The sequence below is a fragment of the Leptodactylus fuscus genome, chromosome 7 (assembly GCF_031893055.1).
Source record: "Leptodactylus fuscus isolate aLepFus1 chromosome 7, aLepFus1.hap2, whole genome shotgun sequence".
In the NCBI taxonomy this organism is placed as follows: Eukaryota; Metazoa; Chordata; class Amphibia; order Anura; family Leptodactylidae; genus Leptodactylus; species Leptodactylus fuscus.
The window spans coordinates 109,507,144-109,527,174 of record NC_134271.1 but is presented as its reverse complement, the minus strand read 5'-3'; the positions used below and the strand labels follow the sequence as shown (position 1 = coordinate 109,527,174).

Here is a 20,031-nt window from a genome sequence, read left to right as displayed (position 1 = left end):
CGACGGGATGCCAGTGCACTGCACCAGCATCCTGTTGCGGCTTGCCACGACGGAATGTTCACACGCGGAATTCATGTAACTCCGTGTGAACTAGCCCTTAGTTATTTTCATTGGTGTAGAAAAAACAGCACATGTAGCATTCTTAGTTAGGCTATTTAGACAAATTAGTGGAAAAATTTACTAAACATTCTCTATGGTGGGCACAAATCATTTCCCATTGGCTGGAGGAAAGCATAGCTGAGTTTCTGACAAGTGCCATAAGAGAAGTTTCCTGCATTCATGGTCATATCCATTGGCAACCTATCAAGACAGAAGACTTTTTCCACTAATAAGATTAGAGAAAATCTTTAAAATTATACAAAATTTTTACTTATATTTCCAAAAAATATTTAACTTTTAATTGTCTGCACATTTAAATACACGTATGTTCCACACATAAACGTAACTCTGATCTTGTCCCAATATTTATATAGTGGAAGAACATTGGTTCATAGGTTTTAATACCAGTCTGTTTTGGATGTTTTGTTCTCAGTACAAAGGCCAATTTCTTTTAGGGAAACCAAGCACTTGTTGAAACCATGTCTTCAAAATGAGATAGTCTGAAGGATTATTTAATTTGTAAATGATCTTGCTGTTCTTACCGTAGCTCCTCATAAGCCTATTGATGGACATCCTTTCTTAATGGCGTCCTAATTTTGTTGAGTACAGGATATTCTGTAAAATATACTTATCAGCCTCCTTCTTCGAATTTTCGAGTGGGTTATCTCAGCCTTGCAGTTCCTACCTATGGATATCAGGAAAATGATTTGAGCACAGGCAATGCAGGTTATGATACTCAGGAGTCCAGGCTAATAATATTGGCTTCACTTACATTCTCACTCTGCCATGCAAAAGAGATCAGTTCGAAGCAATTTCTAAATAATCCCCAAAGTCAGGAGATTTGACAGCATTCCCAGAGACTTGTTACAAATTGGGAAATCATCTATGTGTAAAATATTATTTGATGTTTTCCAGCCTCTTGTAAAAGTTGGTCGGCAGTAACACTCAATGTTCTCCGTGCAGGAATTGTCCTTGAGTTATTTGCTGAAGTTAGGGCTCTGCTTCGCCACGGGGCTCTTACCTTATTCTTACCTAATTGTTTCCTCGTACTTCAATCAAGCAAGATGGACCTGGGGAGACCAGACGACCGTTCAAGGGCTCCTGACTCATTTGCTTCGAGAGGAGTATGGGACATTCAGTCTGGTAAAACGCTCCCTCTTGTTTCCTCTCCTTTGAAGTTCAGTAGAACTTTAAACGCAATATTATCAGAAATTCCTTTCCTTCTCTTTTTCAAGGGGCTAATCTGTTATTTAGCTGAATACAGTGGCTGGAATTAAGTCCCTACCTCTGATTAATGTTGTTTAAAGGACAGTTCCACAAGTGCCTCTCTTTATTCTTCTTTGTTTCTTTCTTTGCTTTAGTAGCCAGCCCAAATAATAATCAGAATGGCTTAGGAGAAAGTTATTGGACTGAATTCCAGCAAACTGGCGGAACCAATGAGATACCTGAATCTCTTCTATCATTGTCTCCCATTGGTTGCTCTTATACTTTAACCTATACAGACAAAAATAAATCAAAAACAGTAATAGATATCTGATATTAAATGGCTCTCTTCTGTCAAGTAGTTGAAAATTATAGAGTGAAATCTCTTCTATAGTCTACCTCATTGAGATGACCCCCCCTTTATCTACAGCCTAAACTATGCAGAGAGGGCAAGAAAGGACCACCCCTGTAGAAGACCATTTTTAATGTAATATTGGGTGGTCATCTCAACAAGGTTTCCTGTATTCTATAATTCTTCTTTTATCTGACCAAATAAAGTTTCTACCTACCTATCTTCATCTGTGTTCGTGCCTTGAGGAGTGCGCCACCCTGTTTTTTTCACTGTTTTCAGTGCCTGCACCATTACTTGACACCGACACCATATGGCCTTGGTTGCCAGTCGGTCCAACAGGGTAGATTGCGAGCCTCACCTAGACGACTGCGTCTTTATATTGTACTGTGGACATTGGATAGCGGTTACATTTTCCAGCCCAGATTGGAGGATTTGGCTGATAATACCACATTTTTTTTATATATAACCATCCCAAAAGAGCAAAATTTTATCTGTGCTTTTTTCCTCCTACTACTCTCTCCTTTTAAATTGTATATCTTCCCAGGTGACAACCAAGGTGACCATCATTACAAGTCTCACAAGTTTATTAAACATATTCTTGGCAAATTTGTCTAGTTATTCACCAGTGGAATATGTAACTACAAAATCAGGTAGAGTACAGGAGTGTGAGGGTATTATTTTTTCAAGCTGAACCATCAGCTGTTGACTTGAAGGAGATTCTGCTCCAGATATCCAAGATTTCTGATGTGGATTTGGAGTTTGCACTGTTGTGGATCTGCCCATTCGGTGGGGCTAATCAATGTGCCCACTGCTGTTTATCTGCGGAAACCACTTCAGGATAGGAAAGGACCCTTTTTTCCCCCTGTGTCGCGGTACATATGGCACAGATTCCCATTGGGAAGGGAGACAGATTGGAATCTACACACTGTGAGTGGGTCGTATTCAGGGTATGTTCACATGGCGGAAAATGGATTCCGTGTGTGAACATACCGTGTGGCTAGCTGCGACGGAATGCTGATGCAATGCACTGGCATCCCATCGTGGCATTCCACTCCGGATTAGGCCTGAATGAATGGGCCTAATCGGGAGTGAGTCTCACGTCACGGACGCCATGTCAGCTGCGGAATCCGCGGCAAGATAGGTCATGTCTCTTCTTTTTTCCGCTACTAGCTAGCGGAAAAAAAGAAGCGAGCGGCTCCCATTGACTTCAAAGCGTCAAAATCCACTGCCAAAAAACTCAGTGTGAACATACCCTTACAGGACAGAACTTGGCTGTGTGTATGGAACCCACTGTGCATCATAGTCTATAAGCACATGGTCTATGTCTCCTAGATGGTACATGGTATGTGCATACGACTTACGACAATGCAAAACCTGTTTTATGCACCAGAATTCATTTTTTCAAAAACCCAGGGTAAGAAAATAAAACTCCTTCTTATATATTTACAATTCTTCCACCTTCTCTTATAATATCCAAACACTGTGCTTTGCTTGTGACATGATGTCCATCTGATATAGGAGACCAGTGTTTACAATGCAAAGAAGATTTGGGCAAAGCAGAATCTGAACTGAGAACAAATAGGTGCAGGGTATATAGTTTATATAGGTGGTAATTATATGTGCTATAGGGATGACTTTACTATAGTCGCTCAGCCACTATCGGTCAGGTTACTATTTGTATCAATGACTTAACTCATACATCTGTGGCAAGTGACACCCTGGGTGAATGTAGATATGTTCTTGGCAAGGAAAATATAAAAGTCTGTGTGGGCGTTGTAGTGGTGGTCCTCTTGGTTGTCACATTGGTTAACTAAAACTAATATAATAGTAGTGGTCCTCAGATTTTCTTTTCATTTAGTGTTTTATGTGCTGCAATTTTATAAACCAAATTTTTCTTTGTATTATAACTGTACCATGTTTTTCTACATACCACCAGGCAAAATCAGAAGCAGGGTCCGGTATGGGAGAGACACTGATGTAAGAACATTATTATATATACTCAAGCTAATACTAAGAATTATATCGGCAGTTGTCTGCGTTCCTTACATAAAACTAATATGGTGGCCATAATATGTGTATGGGTACACTGTGCACATGTGGCACTAGAGATGACATGACTATCATGCCTCCAATTATTTAATCCTACAATATTTTATATGCTTGAAATACATAATAAACTTGTCAATGGATAAAAATTTAATGTTCGCCCCCTTTTTGACTTTTTAGCATACTCTGTCATACATTTACTAAATGCATTCATAGATATCACTGTTATTTCTATGCCCGTGCTATTATCCCATTCATTATTATATAGATAATAAAAATGTATATATTAGTTTTGTAGTCTGTATTTATGATTTTCTTGTTTCTTGTAGGTTTCAGGTCACCCACATGTTCAAAGAAATCACTCTTATAGCTCAGGTCCTTGCACTTTTATCTTTGTTACTATGTTTTATTATCAGGTAAGTATTAACATTTCACATTTATTATTTAATATAGCAAGACATATACGATGGGGCAGATTTACTAACACTGTCTCAGGCTAAGGCCCTGCGTTGTGGAAAAGCTGCTTTTTTGTTGCAGATTTTGCTGCGGTTTTAGAGCCAAACCTAGAAGTGGCTACAAAAGAAATGGGAAATATAAAGGAAGTATTTATACTTCTACCTTCTGCTCAACCCACTCCTGGCCTTGCAGTGCTGGAGTCCAGGGTTCGATTCCACCAGGAACAACATCTGCAAGGAGTTTGTATGTTCTCCCCGTGTTTGCATGGATTTCCTCCCATTCTACAAAAACATACTGATCGGAAAAAAATTATACATTGTGTTCCCTATATAGGGCTCACAATCTACATAAAAAAGCTGCGTTTCTGCAATGTGTGGCCTTAGCCTTAGCCTAAAACTAAGACTAGACAGCCTTAGGCTAAGGCCCCATGTTGCAGAAGCACAGCTTTTTTTGTTGCAAATTTTGAGCCAAAGCCAGGAGTGGATTGAGCAGCAGGGAGAAGTAAAATAGCTTCCTATATATTCTCCATTCCATCTGTAATTTTTGGCTTTGGCGCAAAAAAAATGCACCAAAATCTGCAACAAAAGAAGCTGCGCTTCCGCAACGTGGGGCCTCAGCCTTAAGCTATGCTACGGTTATGACAGTGTCTAATGCTGGTTGGTAAATCTGCTACACTTTAGACTGTTTTTTCAAAGTTTATACCTATTACTTGGCTGAGTTTCCCAAAAAAAAAGACTTCAGCCCATGATTATCTTGCTCAAGCCTTTAACATTAGGTTAGATCTGTCTCCTGAGTGGGCAATTTTTAATATATTGCCAGGGGCAGATAAAGGACATATATATATATATATATATATATATATATATATATATATATATATATCTATATATATATATATATATATATATCTATATATATATATATATATATATATATATGTGTGTGTGTGTGTATATATATATATATATATATATATATATATATATATATATATATATATATATATTAGCTGGTACCCGCGACTTCGTCTGCGGTGATTGTAGAAGTGTGTATATACAGGCGGGGGTAAGGTTTTCGTAGTGTGTATAAGGTATGGGATATGAAATGTAAGTTTGTATCTTGTTTTTGTTGTAATTCAGAGAGTACGTGAGACTTTTGTGTTGAAGTTAATTTGTATTTGAGCTGCTATACGGTGTTGTGAGAAACTTTACATAGTGACTTTGGGACAGAGGTATTTGAAGTTAACCCTTTCCCGCCGATGGCATTTTTTGATTTTCGTTTTTGACTCCTCTCCTTCTAAACCCCATAACTTTTTTATTTCTCCGCTCCCAGAGCCATATGAGGTCTTAATTTTTGCAGGACAAATTTTTCTTCATGATGCCACCATTAATTATTCTATATAATGTACTGGGAAGCAGGGAAAAAATTCAAAATGGGGTGGATTTCAAGAAAAAATGCATTTCTGTGACATTCTTACGGGCTTTGGTTTTACGGCGTTCACTGTGCAACCAAAATGACATGTCCGCTGTATTCTGTGTTTCGTTACGATTCCGGGGATACCAAATTTATATGGTTTTAGTTTTGACCCCTTAAAAACAAATCCAAAACTGTTAAAAAATTTTTTTTTTGAAAAGTCGCCATATTCCGACAGCCGTAACTTTTTTATACGTGCATGTACGGGGATGTATATGGCGTCTTTTTTTGCGGGACTGGGTGTACTTTGTAGTTCTACCATTTTCGGGAAATGTTATTGCTTTGATCACTTTTTATTCAAATTTTTATCAGAATCAAAACAGTGAAAAAACGGCGGTTTGGCACTTTTGACCATTTTTCCCGCTACGGCGTTTACCGAACAGGAAAAATATTTGTATAGCTTTGTAGAGCGGGCGATTTTGGACGCGGGGATACCTAACATGTATGTGTTTCACAGTTTTTAACTACTTTTATATGTGTTCTAGGGAAAGGGGGGTGATTTGAATTTTTAATCCTTTTTTTTTGTTTGTTTTTAATATTTTTTTTTTTACTTTTTTTAAACTTTTTTTTTTTGCATTTATTAGACCGCCTAGGGGTATTGACATGGGTGGGCGGTGTCGCGGATTGTCAGAGCGGTGGGGGTTGGCAAACATGGCTGCTCCGGAGCGTTAAAGAGAGCCTCCTGGAGTATCGTTAAGGTGAGGGGCAAAGTGGTAAAGTGTATGTATATGAGATTGTGTGGGGTTAGGGGCGAGGCTGCAGAGGGTAATATGAATTTTGTGGCTTGCTATGGTCCAAAGTGTGTGAGATTGCAGAGATGGTGGTGTGAGTTTGGGGTTTGTGGGGGTCCTGGGAAAAACGTATGTGCGCAATTGTGACGAAAAGTAGCCTATTGCGCAATCCAGTGTAGTAACTATGTTTGTGGAAAATTTCAGCCAAATCGGTCGAGCGGGTTTTGCGTGATTGACTAACAAACATCCGAACACACAAACCCACAAACATCCAAACTCACAAACTTTCACATTTATAATATTAATAGGATATATATATATGGTAGATATACAATGGTTATATGGTTTTATTCTACGTGCAAAAGTATTCTCCAACTTTGGGCAAACTCAGCTCTGGTTCATTTGACCTGGTACTTGCGAAAGTAATACACTTGGTTCGTATGGATTGATTGAATACAATACTAAACAAAGATAAGCTGACAAATGATTTTTCCAGTCATGGGGTCCATTTATAAGTCTTGTATATTAGAAGATCATTATATGACTGTTTTATATACAGCGCAGTACCCATTGAGATAACTACATGGTCGACAACCTGTCTTGTTGGTGTGATTGACGTATTTTATGTTTGCATTTTAGCAGGTAGTTGGGTTCTGTTCTGTTTTTTGACTCTTTACTTAGATCATTATGTGGAATTCCATTTTGTGTTATCAGAGATTAAGGCTACAAGGTCCCAGGGTCCGGAAACGCCACGCTAAAGTGCCGCGGAAACAACCGCGGCGTGAACGCATCATGGTTTTTCCCGCTGGCGTTTCCGTAGATATAATTGACATGCTTCAATTTTCAAAACCGCAACGGTTTTGTAAATCGCAGCGTGTCCGTGCTGCAATTTTTTTCCACAGAGTGGGGATGGGATTCACAAGGACTATAAAACACTGCAATTTTTCATTGCGGCGTTTCCGGCCCGTGGGGCCCCGGCCTTAACTACACTTTTGTGTCATTATATATTAGGTCTTTAGTAAACAGAGTATTAAATGTAAAAAATTTCAAAAAGTTTTGGCCAATTTTTGTTGCACTGTCAAGCCAAGCTCACTAAATATCCCTACTGTTTTGTTAAGAGAGGTGCGGAAAGTGTCTAATACAGTTACATATGGTGTAAAACATGTAGGCCAGGTTTTGGAACATATGTTCTATAGCAAATCTGCCCCTATAATCTATACATTCATGTCAGATATTATTCATATTAAAAGTCATCTTTAAATTTATCCTCCTGTATAAATCCACAAACCTAAGATTTTACTCAATTTGGATTACACATTAGTGTGTATACTGAATATACTTACAGCAGTACCTGACAGGGGATATAAAAAGTAAAGGGTCTGTTTTGTTCTAGATACAGCATCACTGTTGTGCATGTCCTATGCCTAATATTGGAGCTCTGCCCCGTTCATGTGAATGCGGCATTACTTCAATACGGTCCATTGATAAAAAAGACTTTCTATTTTTTTTTTTTTTTTTTTTACTCAAAATGGCCGCTTGGCTGCAGGTCTTCTCCAAAATCCCTGGTAAGAAGGAAGTTGCATCCGGCCAAACATTTTTTTTGTGACTTCTTTGGCAAATAGAAAGTCTGTACCGGGGTCTACAGTACCAGTGTCCTTATAGGCCATACTTGTCCCATCCATAATAATTAATAGGGTTTGCCATTATTCAGGAAATCTTAGCATGTAGCTCTAGCATAGACTAGTACATTAGTACAAATTTATGATGTATTATATTAAACCTTTTCTTATTTTCTTTTACAGAAAGTCCAACATTTCCATTGTTTCTCTGTTTACCACAATGCTCCTCGGCTATTCATTATTTTTCTCCTGGAGGGCAAATTTAGACATCACTAAGCCTTTGTTCTTGGGTGTGGTAAGTTCGCTATGTGAGGCCGCGTTTACACAGGAGTTTTTTGGTCAGGATTTTTACGCAGAATCCGCATCAAAATCCATCTCAGAAAACTGCCGCTTGACGAAAAAAGAAGCGACATGCCCTTACTTCAGGCGGATTCCGTGGCTGAATCAGCCACAGATGTCCACCTTGCAACACTCCCTCCCGACAAGGCCCATTCATTTGAGCCTAATCTGGAGCGGCAAGCTACAACTGGATACCGGTGCACTGTATGCACTGTACCGGAATCCAGTCTTGGCTAGCTGTTTTTTGGATTGGTCCAAAAAACTCCCGTGTGAACCCGGCCTAATAGTTCTATTCTGTATGTATAGTATAATAGTAATGAAATACTGATACATTATGTGCATTAGATATCAATTCAGCTCAAAATTGATAACTCAGTTCTGTATTAAATCTATTGTATCGACAAAAAAAATGACCTATATTTCTATCAAGTTTTTATCCTGTGGATTTATACAGAAGTAGTAATTTACAGGTGAGCTCTGGACTGCGCCATTTTCCCTGGTTCAGGACCAGACATATTGTCAGGGTTTTTTGTATATACAGTTATGGAGACTATAACATATTTTTTCCCTTAGGGTTATTCCAATCATTTTTGGGTCTTTTTTTTCAGTGATGGATAGGACTTTAGTATTATGTTGATTTTACTTTTGCATGTTATTTTTCTTTATTCCAATCTGAGAAAATGCAAACAAACAGGCTATGGGAGTGTCTTTTTTTTTTTTTTTTTTTTTTTTTTGCGACTAAAAAAATCTTTTGAGGCTAAGGTCCCACGTAGTAAGCCGCAGTCAAAAAGTGCTGGGGACAAAACTGCGGCAGAAAAGCATCACAGTTTTTTTCCACAGCATTTTTAAAAGATAGTCAGCAGAATTTTCCTTTGTGGACTTTCTACTTCAATTATAGCTACGGTATACGGAAAACGTCAGCGTTTCCGTAAAAATATTTGCCACGCAGCGGTTTCCAAATCGCAAACTTTTCTCTGCAATCTGTGGAGGGGATTAGCCAGAATCCCATCCACTTTGCAGGTACTGTAAAACACAGCGGTTTTTTTTGACGCAGTAGTTTTGAAACTTAGGGCCCTAGCCTTAAATAAGTTTCCATCTCCATTATGGTATTTTCTACATAGGTGCATGTGGCTTTGTTGCCAGGGATGGGGCCATAAACTGTGATGTGGGCATTTTAATGGTATACTTTTTTCTTTCTCCTTTTTTGTTATATATTTGTATTATTATTATACATGTTCATATACATAATAGACCTTTTGGGGGCATTTTAACATCACTTTTTTCTTTTTTTTTTCTAATATTCCCTGCATCTGCATGGCATTCACAGTGATTGAGAAGTCAGGGACGGCAATAAACCATCCCTGCCTTTCTAATGGGGTCCCCTGTGGGAATTCAAGACCACTGCTTTGTTTACTTGTATGGGACTGACCATTGCTGTATTCCAGGGGTCAGCAACCTTCGGCATTCCAGCTGCTGTGAAACTACAACTCCCAACATGTTCTATTCCTTTACATGGGAGTTCCAAGAACAGCAGAGCAAGTGTGCATGCTGGGAGTTGTAGTTTTACAATAACTGGAGAGCCGAAGGATTTATACATGAAAAGTACCACTATATTCACACAAGAGACTTAAGCATCATTCCTATGGATATGGGATAAGTGGTGTTAGTGGGAAAATACATAATAGCACCCAATAAAAATTATCCTAAATATCTAGTGATCCTGTGCCTGAGCCATGATATTTTTGCTCTGTGTAAGCTCTTACTTCCCCTGTGGTATTTTACTAAATTCTGCACAAAGTCCACCTTTCCTGTGTACTGACCTAAACATCAAGTAGTAGTTGCTACTGCAACGATTGACTGTGACTTTTTCTAAGAACTTTGGTGTACCGAGTTTGTGCAATATGGAATTTGTGTCGGCCATATTTTCTGGACCAAATACTGAACATTTATAATGCTGGGAGTCTACTACTGTCCCATTCTATAATCATGTCTTCAGTATAGGACAGTAGTCCCACGAAGAGGCAGGTATACTCAGCATCATAGGTGACTGTGATGTTTGGAGTCGGTTTCCCTGCTCAGTGTTCAGTCCAGAAATATGGCCGTCCATTTTTGTTTACTATTTGAAGTGGAGTTTTGGTTGGAGCGCAGCTTAAATAGATTCTACCATTAAAATCCTTTTTTTTCTCGTTGACACGACGGAATAGCCTTAAGAAAGGCTATTCTTCTCCTACCTTTAGATGTCTTCTCTGTCCCGCCGTTCGGTTAAAATCCTGTTTTTCGACGGTATGCAAATGAGTTCTCTCACAGCACTGGGGGCGTCCCCAATGCTGCAAGAGAAATCTCCAAAGAACGGCCTCTCTTTGCGTCTTCTTCCGGCACTGGCTTCAAACTTCTAGGCCTAGGGCAAAACCGACTGCGCATGCCCGCCAGCCACAAGAAGGTGGCAGCTTACACAGTATTGTAAGCAGCCACTTTCTTGTGGCCAGTGGGCATCTGGAGTCAGCTTTGCCCGAGGCCTACAAGTTTGATGCCAACCCCCGGAAGAAGACGCGTGAAGACTCCGTTCCTGAAGAAGATGGAGGCGGCACTGGAGAGTTCTCTTGCAGCATTGGGGACACCCCCAGTGCTGTTTTTGCACTGGGGCCCGCCCCCAGTGCTGCAAGTGAACTCATTTGCATACCAGCGAAAAAGGGGATTTTAGCCGAATGGCAGGGCGGAGAAGACATCTAAAGTTAGGAGAAGAATAGCCTTTCTTAAGGCTATTCCGTCATGTCAACGAGAAAAAAAAGGTTTTTAATGGTAGAATCCCTTTTAATGAAATTCCCACCATATAGGTTAACTGCATGTGAACCTGATAAACAAATTGAAGTGTCATTCTGCCGTTTCTCATACAAGTGTCATTCTGCCCCACAGGTGGAGAGGTTCTGGATGCAGAGCAATATCGTAGTATGTCTTCTGGCAGGACATGGCTTGGCCTTATTGATGCACTGCATAAGAACAAAAATGCCAGACAAAAACTTCATTGCCTACATAGAGTGGACTCTCACGATAGCAGTTGTTGCTTGTCAAATACACACTAACTACAGGTAGGTCTATTGTGGATAATACAGCAAAGTTTAGTAGGATAGCATCTTAAGACTAGATCATGAGGTATACACTTTTAATAGGCCATAGGAACCAGGTTTTAGCTGCCTTGTGACCGGTTGTGAAGTTTTGTAAACCTAAAGTTTCAAATGTTATACTGTACGTTTTATTACTTTATGAGTAATTCTTCCTCTTTCACACCATTTCTAGTATTTGTGACCAAAGCAGCAACTATGTGGTAGACAAGTTTGGAAAGAACATTTTGTCCTCCATGCCCCCGAATGCTATCATTTTACTGAGAGGTGATCTGCCAGGAAATTCTTTACGTTATCTTCATTATTGTGAGGGGCTTCGTCCTGATCTGTCCTTAGTGGATCAAGAGGTGAGTCGAGAGATCTGTCATACATGCAATGCAAATGTGATCCAGTGGTATTCATTGGTGAGAACTCAAATTGATTCATATTACCATTTTTAGGAACCTTTGGACTATACAGAAGCTTATATGGCCGCATTCATTTTAAAGGGGTTGTTTTGAGCTTTACAAAAACTTGGCACAGAGCAGAGAATGTGATAAAATTAAAAAATTCAGACACTCTAGACATCCCTGTTTGCTGACTTTTCCTATTGTGATGATGTTCTGTACCTGGACCAGCCAATCACTGACCTCAGTGGTCACATGTCAGTCATTGAGGCAAATCATTGGTTCTTGTGGACAAAAGCCTGATGGACAGCAGACCCGCACAGGTCACACCTGTAAGAACATAGCCTCCAATGTGTGTCCATTATTTAGCTTTCTTCAGTCTCCACCATTAATATCTAATAGTCAATATCAACTTTTTGTATACAATAAATAATATGATATCACTGATTTGCTCCATCATAAGGCAGGAATCATAAAAAGGAAAAAAAATGTAAAAAAAATCTTATTGTCTCATCCATTGATTTTAGTGATACTGAATCAGTTCATTAAATCCACTTTACATGTGTGTTCATTGGGCAGATGATGACATATGAGTGGTATCTACCAAAGACAGCAAAGCACTTGGCAGGCGTCCATTTTCCTGGCACTAAGTGGAATCCAGTGGCAACAAAACTTCCAGATGGGACTGTTACCTTTAACCTTCAGCATTTTCTCAAAGTTAATAAAAAGTAAGGCTTATGTGTTCTGTTCTGGGTTTATCTGATGAAGACAAATATTGTAAGCTCTTTTGGGCAAGGCCCTCTTCTTCTATTTTCTTCTGTTTCTGTACACTTTCTTGTATCATGGTTCTTCCATGTGAAAGATAAATTGCTTTTTCACATTTGGGAGACATGTTTTACATATATCACATTACTTACTGCACCATTATTTATATATATATTATATACAGTCATCTGTAATCTGTTTGCAACTGTTAAGTGTCCCCTCAGCGTCACCTCAGGTGAAATGAAGCGCTCCACCATTGAAAACAGTGGTAATGTAATGTATGAAGAGGTTAAAGGCATGTTCACATGACGGAATTTGGAGAGGAATTTGAGACGGTCTTCTGCTGCAGATTCCTCTCCCAATTTTAGCCCATGTAACGCACAGAAGACAATCGAAACCGAACTGAAGAAGCTTTGTGCCATGGGTTTGCTCGTGGCTTAGCCTTGGACACAAATTTGGCAGTCAGCAGTTGTCTCACGTCATGGATTCTTTGGTTGAATAAATCGAATCTGTGGGAAGATCAAGGACATTTTTTTTTTTTTTTTCCCCGAAACAATGGGAGGCAGATTTCGGCTGGAATTTGGTGCTGATTTTTAGGCTGTTCCAACTCAGCTACAAATATGGAAGACACCTCAGACTAGGGTCACCTCTGTGTTGGTTAGGGTTGGAGGTGTCCGGGTGTTTTATAATTTTGTCTTTTTTTTCCAGTAGGGAAACATTTGTATGTATAGGACTGAATGAAGGAGATCCAACATGGAAGAACACACATTCGCTGTGGCCTTGGGGATGTTGCGAGAAACTTGTCTCGAAAAACACAATCTTCAATGCTGAGGAATGGATTACTCTGACTAGCAATCTGTATAACTGGACCGAGCAGTATGGAAAGTATGTGCAGTGCCATACATTGTCTATTTACTACTTATTATACCAGTGGTGTTGCTCTTCACTTCCTTTTTTTGGCTTGTACTAGTGCCCTCTACAGGTCATGTGATAACATTGCAAATTATTTGTTTGGTTAGGTCATAGCTTTTATATTCTAGCCTCGGTAATAGTACTCATAGTGTGTACAGAGGAATGCGCATTATGCTGTGAAATGCCATTTTGTTGTTGGAACTCGCCTTTAAATTATCATGAAAAATCCTTAAATATTTCATGTATATTCAGAATTGCCTCCCTAACAGGTTTGACCTTTCCTCGTGGGAAGCAGTAGCAAATGAAGAGATGTGGGAAGCAAGGTATGTTTTATTCTGGAGGATCTGAGATCTGACCTGACATTGCCTTAAAGTTCTAGACTAAACCTGAATTATTTACCATTGAGTGGCATAAGACTGTTACATGTTATCTTATGTTAATACTTTTATAGAATTGACTGGATAGATAGAAGTTTGTTTTGTAGGGATCTAACCCTTTGAGGTGAACATTGAATCAAGCTATTATAATTTCCCATACTAATCTAAGGTAGGGTAGGTCCCCTTTAAGTTGCAGCTAAGAGTATAAAACACCTGTCACTTCAATATTTCAGAGTGAAAACTGCCTTCTTTATATTTGACCTCGCTGAGTCTCCACATTTGTCCCCATCTGTCAAAAATCAACTGTACCTCTATTCCTACCAGGTAATGTATCTATTCCTACCTCTTGATGTATTTATTTTTCATTAAATATCAATTTAATACATAATAAGTAGCTACAGGTAGCATACATTATAATATTAGTATTATGCGGACAAGGGTATCTTTTCCCTCCCCCAGCCCTCAGTTCTTCAGCATTATAGCTGGTGTATAGGTAGCCATTTATAATAGTGCTTCGCATCCCCCTGATCCTAGAAGTGGCTGTCCAGGATTTGGACAAATCACAGAGGAGGCTCGGGAAGGTGAAACATAAAAAAAAATTGTACTCACCTGTCCCTGGCACTCCTCTGTCCATCTTTACTATTCGTTCAAGCGCATGCCGTACATGAACAATAAAGCCAAATAGGGGCCTCAGCAGTGATTGTAAAGGACCCGGTCACCCAACACTCACGTACGTTACCAGGACCTCTCTTGCTGCCGTTGAGGCCACTGATTGGTATCAGCAGTCATGTGCGGCTTAGGCACGTTGTGCACCTGAATGGCCAACAGCGACAGACACCGCAGCACTGGGGACAGGTAAGTATGATTTTTCTTTTTTTTGTTATTTGTTCCCAGGCCATCTCTGTATTTTTTCCGATTCCTTGACAACCCCTTTAACGTTCTTATTAAATACTGCGCATATCGCCATCTCATTCACACGCATACTCTGTATGCATTGGTGGGGGGCACTCACAAGGTGTCTACTGTGCCTAGCCCTTATCCTTCAGCTAACCTAATCTTTGTGATGCATATTTTAGCAATCCCATAAACCCTTCTGCCCTTCCTCCAGTACCAGGTTTTACATTTTTAGGGTTCCATATGGGAGATTAGTAGGGTTTCTCTTCTGACGAGTTAGGCCTCGTTTACATCTGTATCGGTAATCCGTTCGGGGGAGTCTGCATTATAGTCTATGAGGTGCGTCTGCTTTCACTGTACACTGCTTGCCAATGCGTTTTGGTAGTCCGTTTGGGGTGGGAGGGTCCCCATGCGGACTCCCCCGAACGGATTACCGACTATGTGAACGAGGTCTTATCAAGCAACCCATGATCCTTTTTATTAGAGATCAATGTGAGGGACTGGTTCAGCTAGGAAAAGGCACTCACGCTCCATCCTCTGTTCCCGCATCGGATCCCACTGTTCCATTCCAAATCTTCATTGGCTAGGCTTGGTTTAATTTGGCCTAGGGGACAGTCACTAGCTTCATCGGTCACATGTTGGATACTGGTATTATTAAAGGGGCTCTATCAGCAAAATCATGCTGATAGAGCCCCACATATGCGTGCATAGCCTTTAAAAAGGCTATTCAGGCACCGTAAATGTTATATTAAACTACCCCCCCCCCCCTCCCCGTTTTAAAATAATAACTTAAAAAAGAATGTTCTCTACTTACGGAACGTGCACCCTGGGCGGGCATTCTGGATGTGTCTTCATCTTCTTCCCCGCCTCTTCTTCCTCTGATGTCTTCGGGTCCCGTCCTCCGGCGCTTGCTCGCGGACACTGATAAAAAAATATAGCCCGGGCGCATGCGCAGTAGCCATAGTAGAAGCCGCGTGCTACTGCGCATGCACCCAGGCTATTTTTTTTTTTATCAGTGTCCGCGAGCAAGCGCCGGAGGAGGACGGGACCCGAAGACGTCAGAGGAAGAAGAGGCAGGGAAGAAGAAGACGGCGCACCCTGAATGCCCGCCCAGCGTGCACGTTCCGTAAGTAGAGAACATTCTTTTTAAGTTATTATTTTAAAATGGCGGGGTAGTTTAATTTAACTTTTACAGTGCCTGAATAGCCTTTTTAAAGGCTATGCACGTATATGTGGGGCTCTATCAGCATGATTTTGCTGATAGAGCCCCTTTAATTACATAAGCAGTACCCAAAGTGACTGCCAAGACCAGTGATTGGCTGCAGTAGTGGGGGCATGGAATGAAAGAGGGGATCCGATGTTGGAGCAGGTGACCAGGAGTAGGTGAGTGATTTAAAGCAGGGGTCCCCAACCGCCGGTCCGTGGACCAGTACCAGGCTGCGGGGCATGTTGCACCGGTCCGCGTACCGGCAGTGAGGAGTCAGCAGCTGCACAACACTGACGCTTGGTTGTTGCTCATCGGGATAAGGTGAGCAAAGTGCGGGGTTGAGCCGGGACCCGCTGTATGTCCGGGATTCTAGTACTATGCAGGACATGCAGCGGGTCTTGGCTCCACCCCGCACTCGCCTACCAAACTTTGAGTAACTACATTACACGTCACTTGTCCCTGTGATGTGTAATGTAGCTGTTGTGAGGCTGTAGTGAAGTTAATAGCAGCATTAGGAGTGATATCCGTCATCAGTACCATCTTCATAACAGTGTCTGTCATCAGTAGCCCTCTTCATAACCTGCAGTGTCCATCATTAGTAGCCATCTTCATAACCTGCAGTGTCCGTCATCAGTAATCTACACCCCATGCTTAACCCCGCCCCCAACCACACCCATTCCCTGCCCCATCCATACCCCTTCCCGCCCCCCCACTGGGTCATAGAAAAATTGTCTTGCTGAAACTGGTCCCTGGTGGAAAAAAGGTTGGGGACCACTGATCTAAACTGTACAACCAGCTTTATTTTCATGTTCACGTAACAAACATATAACCTCTGTCCTTAACAATGTTACCATGTATGCCCAGTTTAGTGGAATTACGTGAAAAATTGCATAAAGGCATGCCAAAAATCCCCAAAGTGGTGTCATGGGCAGCATATGGTCCCTGGACTGTAGGTTGTTTATGCCAGTTCTATAGGAAACCAGGTCTATTGCAAAGTTTTATATTTTATTAGTATATTTTCATATCCTTGAAACAAATCATTTTAATATTTTTCCATGTCTTTGGGTCTGGCATCTGTGTTCTCTCCACAAAATGGACCAAAATAGAGCATGTCTCCATTCCTTTTGCATAGACATTTGTGAATGAGGCCTAACTAAACAAGTGAGAAATAACAAAATGTAAAACTCATCTGTCCACCTTAGGCCGGGTTCACACGGAGTTACGTGCCGCGAGATTTGGCACGTAGACGCCGCGTGACCCTTTGCGTGCCGTACACGCTCCCATTCATTTCAATGGGAGCGGGGAGCGTATGCGCCGCGCTAGTTTGCGGCCGTGCATTTATTCACGGCCGCAAACTAGCGCGGCACATACGCTCCCCGCTCCCATTGAAATGAATGGGAGCGTGTACGGCACGCAAAGGGTCACGCGGCGTCTACGTGCCAAATCTCGCGGCACGTAACTCCGTGTGAACCCGGCCTTACTGTTTCATTTTTCAGCTGTATGAAAAGGCAATAGACAGACACGAAAATCACCCCATTAACTGGCACAAAAACTATGCCATTGCATGTGAACGAATGCTGCGCCAACACAGAACTGACATTGGCCCGGAACGTCTTCTAAAAGATGCCATCAAACACTTTTCTGCTTATACCAGCAAAGCTACGGCTGACGGCCAGATAGAGGCCATATGGCAAGCTGTGGACTACTTCAAAGATGAACTCCTGCGACTAAAGAGGCTAAAGGGCAATGGCAGATAAAATACATAATGTAGTCTCCAAAACTATAAAATGAACTCATTGGAAGCACACGTTGTCTGGATGGGACTTATCAGGTCACTGGTATAGTTTGCACAGGCTGAAGGACTGATTTGGACCTCCATGTTTACTCAGGACATCTTCCCTCCAAGGTGTTTACAATGCAATTGTTAATAAAGCACTGGCATTCATAGAAAAAAAGGAATATTCAGCCAATAGAAATCCCAGATATTACACTATAATTGTAGGATGACATCATGACTTTGTATTATAAAAGACAACGCTCGTGTCCGTAGGCTGTGTCTTAGTACTGCAGCTCAGCCTGGATTCTCGGACTGTGATTGAGCTGCATTACCAGACAAAGCCTTTAGGCAAGAGTGGTGCTGTTTATGGTAGAGACAACTAGACCCTTTTTTCTCATTTCATACAACCCATTAAACTCCTTTGTGTTTAGTTTGCAGTCCTAACAGTTCCATATTTCACAGAAGCACAATGAGTTTTGATCTGATCAGGTTATAGACTGGAAATTATTACTCCGTTCATTTTGTAGATCATGGCATTGGAGAACTCACATTTGGAAGTCGTAAAATTATAATAGCATCTTTATAGACCCTGTTCACATCTGTCTTGTGGCCATGGAAGTCCTGGATTCTTTGCCCATTGGTTTTAGATCCAGGTGGTAAGGGCACTGTTAATGTACATGATTTATTATTTATTTTATTTATTATGCTTACTTGTATAGCGCCATCATATTCTGCGGCGTTTTACAGACATTGACAGTCAATGTCCCATATAGGGCTCACAATCTACAGTCCCTATCAGTTTATCTTTGGCGTGTGGGAGGGAATCGGAGGAAACCCACGCAAACACACATGCAAACTCCTTGCAGATGTTGTCCTTGGTGGGATTCGAACCCAGGACTCCAGCGCTGCAAGGCTGCAGTGCTAACCACTGAGCCACCATGCTGCCCTATGATCATATTTTGCACCCACTGATCAGTTTGATCAACTTAGTGATAATCCTAAAATATACAATTAAAATTATTTGCACAATCACATTCACATTATCCAAAACCTTCCCTGTGTATTTTACAGATGTGTATATTTATTGTGGTTCTCAGGGATTGTTCCTCAAGCTGCATGTTCGGAGAATTATTCAAAAACATCATCTGACAATCAAAAAGTTTTGTCTTGTAAACTACCTCTCAAACTGCTTCCACTTGTTAACCTGAAAATCCTGAGCACTGCTCTTTGACATCATGGATCTCTACCATTTTTTATGTGATGATCGGGTTTATTACAAAAATGTGTGGGTTTTTTTTCACTCCGATCTAGGATCTGGTATTCAAGAGGGAAAATAAAGAACGGCTTGTTTTCCTCCTGTCCCTCCTTTGCAACAGTTATGAATTTAGGCTGAGGCCATACATTGTGAAAATGCAGCTTTTTTGTTAGATTTTGCAGTTTGGGGGGGGGGGGGTTATAATTAGAATCCAGAAGTAGATTTAGCAATGCATATAAGAGCTTCCTTTTATAGTCCCCATTGCTTTTTGTCGTTGGTTAAAAGAAACACAGTAAAAGCTGCTACAAAAAATATGCATTTCTGCAATGTATGGCCTCAGCCACAAAGCCGACCCGAATATAAGCCAAGACCCCTAATTTTACCACAAACTGGGAAATCTTAGGGGGCATTCACACGGAGTAACGCCGGGCGTGTATCACAGCCGTACACGCCGGCGTTACGGCAGACTGCCGAACACTTCCCATTCACTTCAATGGGAGCGCTCGTAAACGCCGCTGTTACGAGCGCTCCCATTGAAGTGAAGGGGAAAGTGTTCGTCAGTCTGCCGTAACGCCGGCGTGTACGGCTGTGATACACGCCCGGCGTTACTTCGTGTGAATGCCCCCTTATTGACTCGAGTATAAGCCGAGGGGGGAATCCACCATTGCAGATAAAAAGTCTGGTCATGTGCATTACAGCTTAGTAACTCCATGGGGATCATAGTAATAGCAGTTAACCCCATCATGTCCCTCACATTAACCCCCCGTGTGCCTCACATAAGAGTTACTGATATGTGGGACATATGGAGGTAATAATGAGGTATCTTCATAATTAAGGTCCTTTATTAGGACCCCCATGTGTCTCACATATTAGTAACCCTTATATGGGGCACACAGGGGTTAACATGAGGGACATGATGGGGTTAACTGCTATTAATGTGAGGCACATGGAGTTACTGAAACTAAATTAATAACCCCAAATGCCTGATATTAATACCAGTGTGTGTCACGTTACTGTAGCT

The 20,031-nt window shown here is 41.0% G+C and overlaps 1 protein-coding gene across 1 annotated transcript in view; it reads left to right on the top strand.

Annotated features, from left to right (window-relative positions):
• Window positions 1-18,423, top strand: part of TMEM260 (transmembrane protein 260) — a 59,526-nt gene extending 41,103 nt beyond the window's left edge. Inside the window, exons 7-17 of the mRNA XM_075282753.1 lie at window positions 1,063-1,242; window positions 3,591-3,631; window positions 4,030-4,116; window positions 8,163-8,274; window positions 11,232-11,404; window positions 11,613-11,784; window positions 12,403-12,551; window positions 13,297-13,473; window positions 13,770-13,823; window positions 14,111-14,201; window positions 17,475-18,423. Of these exons, the coding sequence (XP_075138854.1) occupies window positions 1,063-1,242; window positions 3,591-3,631; window positions 4,030-4,116; window positions 8,163-8,274; window positions 11,232-11,404; window positions 11,613-11,784; window positions 12,403-12,551; window positions 13,297-13,473; window positions 13,770-13,823; window positions 14,111-14,201; window positions 17,475-17,735 (1,497 nt within the window). The 3' untranslated portion in view covers window positions 17,736-18,423. The remainder of the gene's footprint in view (window positions 1-1,062; window positions 1,243-3,590; window positions 3,632-4,029; window positions 4,117-8,162; window positions 8,275-11,231; window positions 11,405-11,612; window positions 11,785-12,402; window positions 12,552-13,296; window positions 13,474-13,769; window positions 13,824-14,110; window positions 14,202-17,474) is intronic.
• The last annotated feature ends 1,608 nt before the right edge of the window (window positions 18,424-20,031 follow it).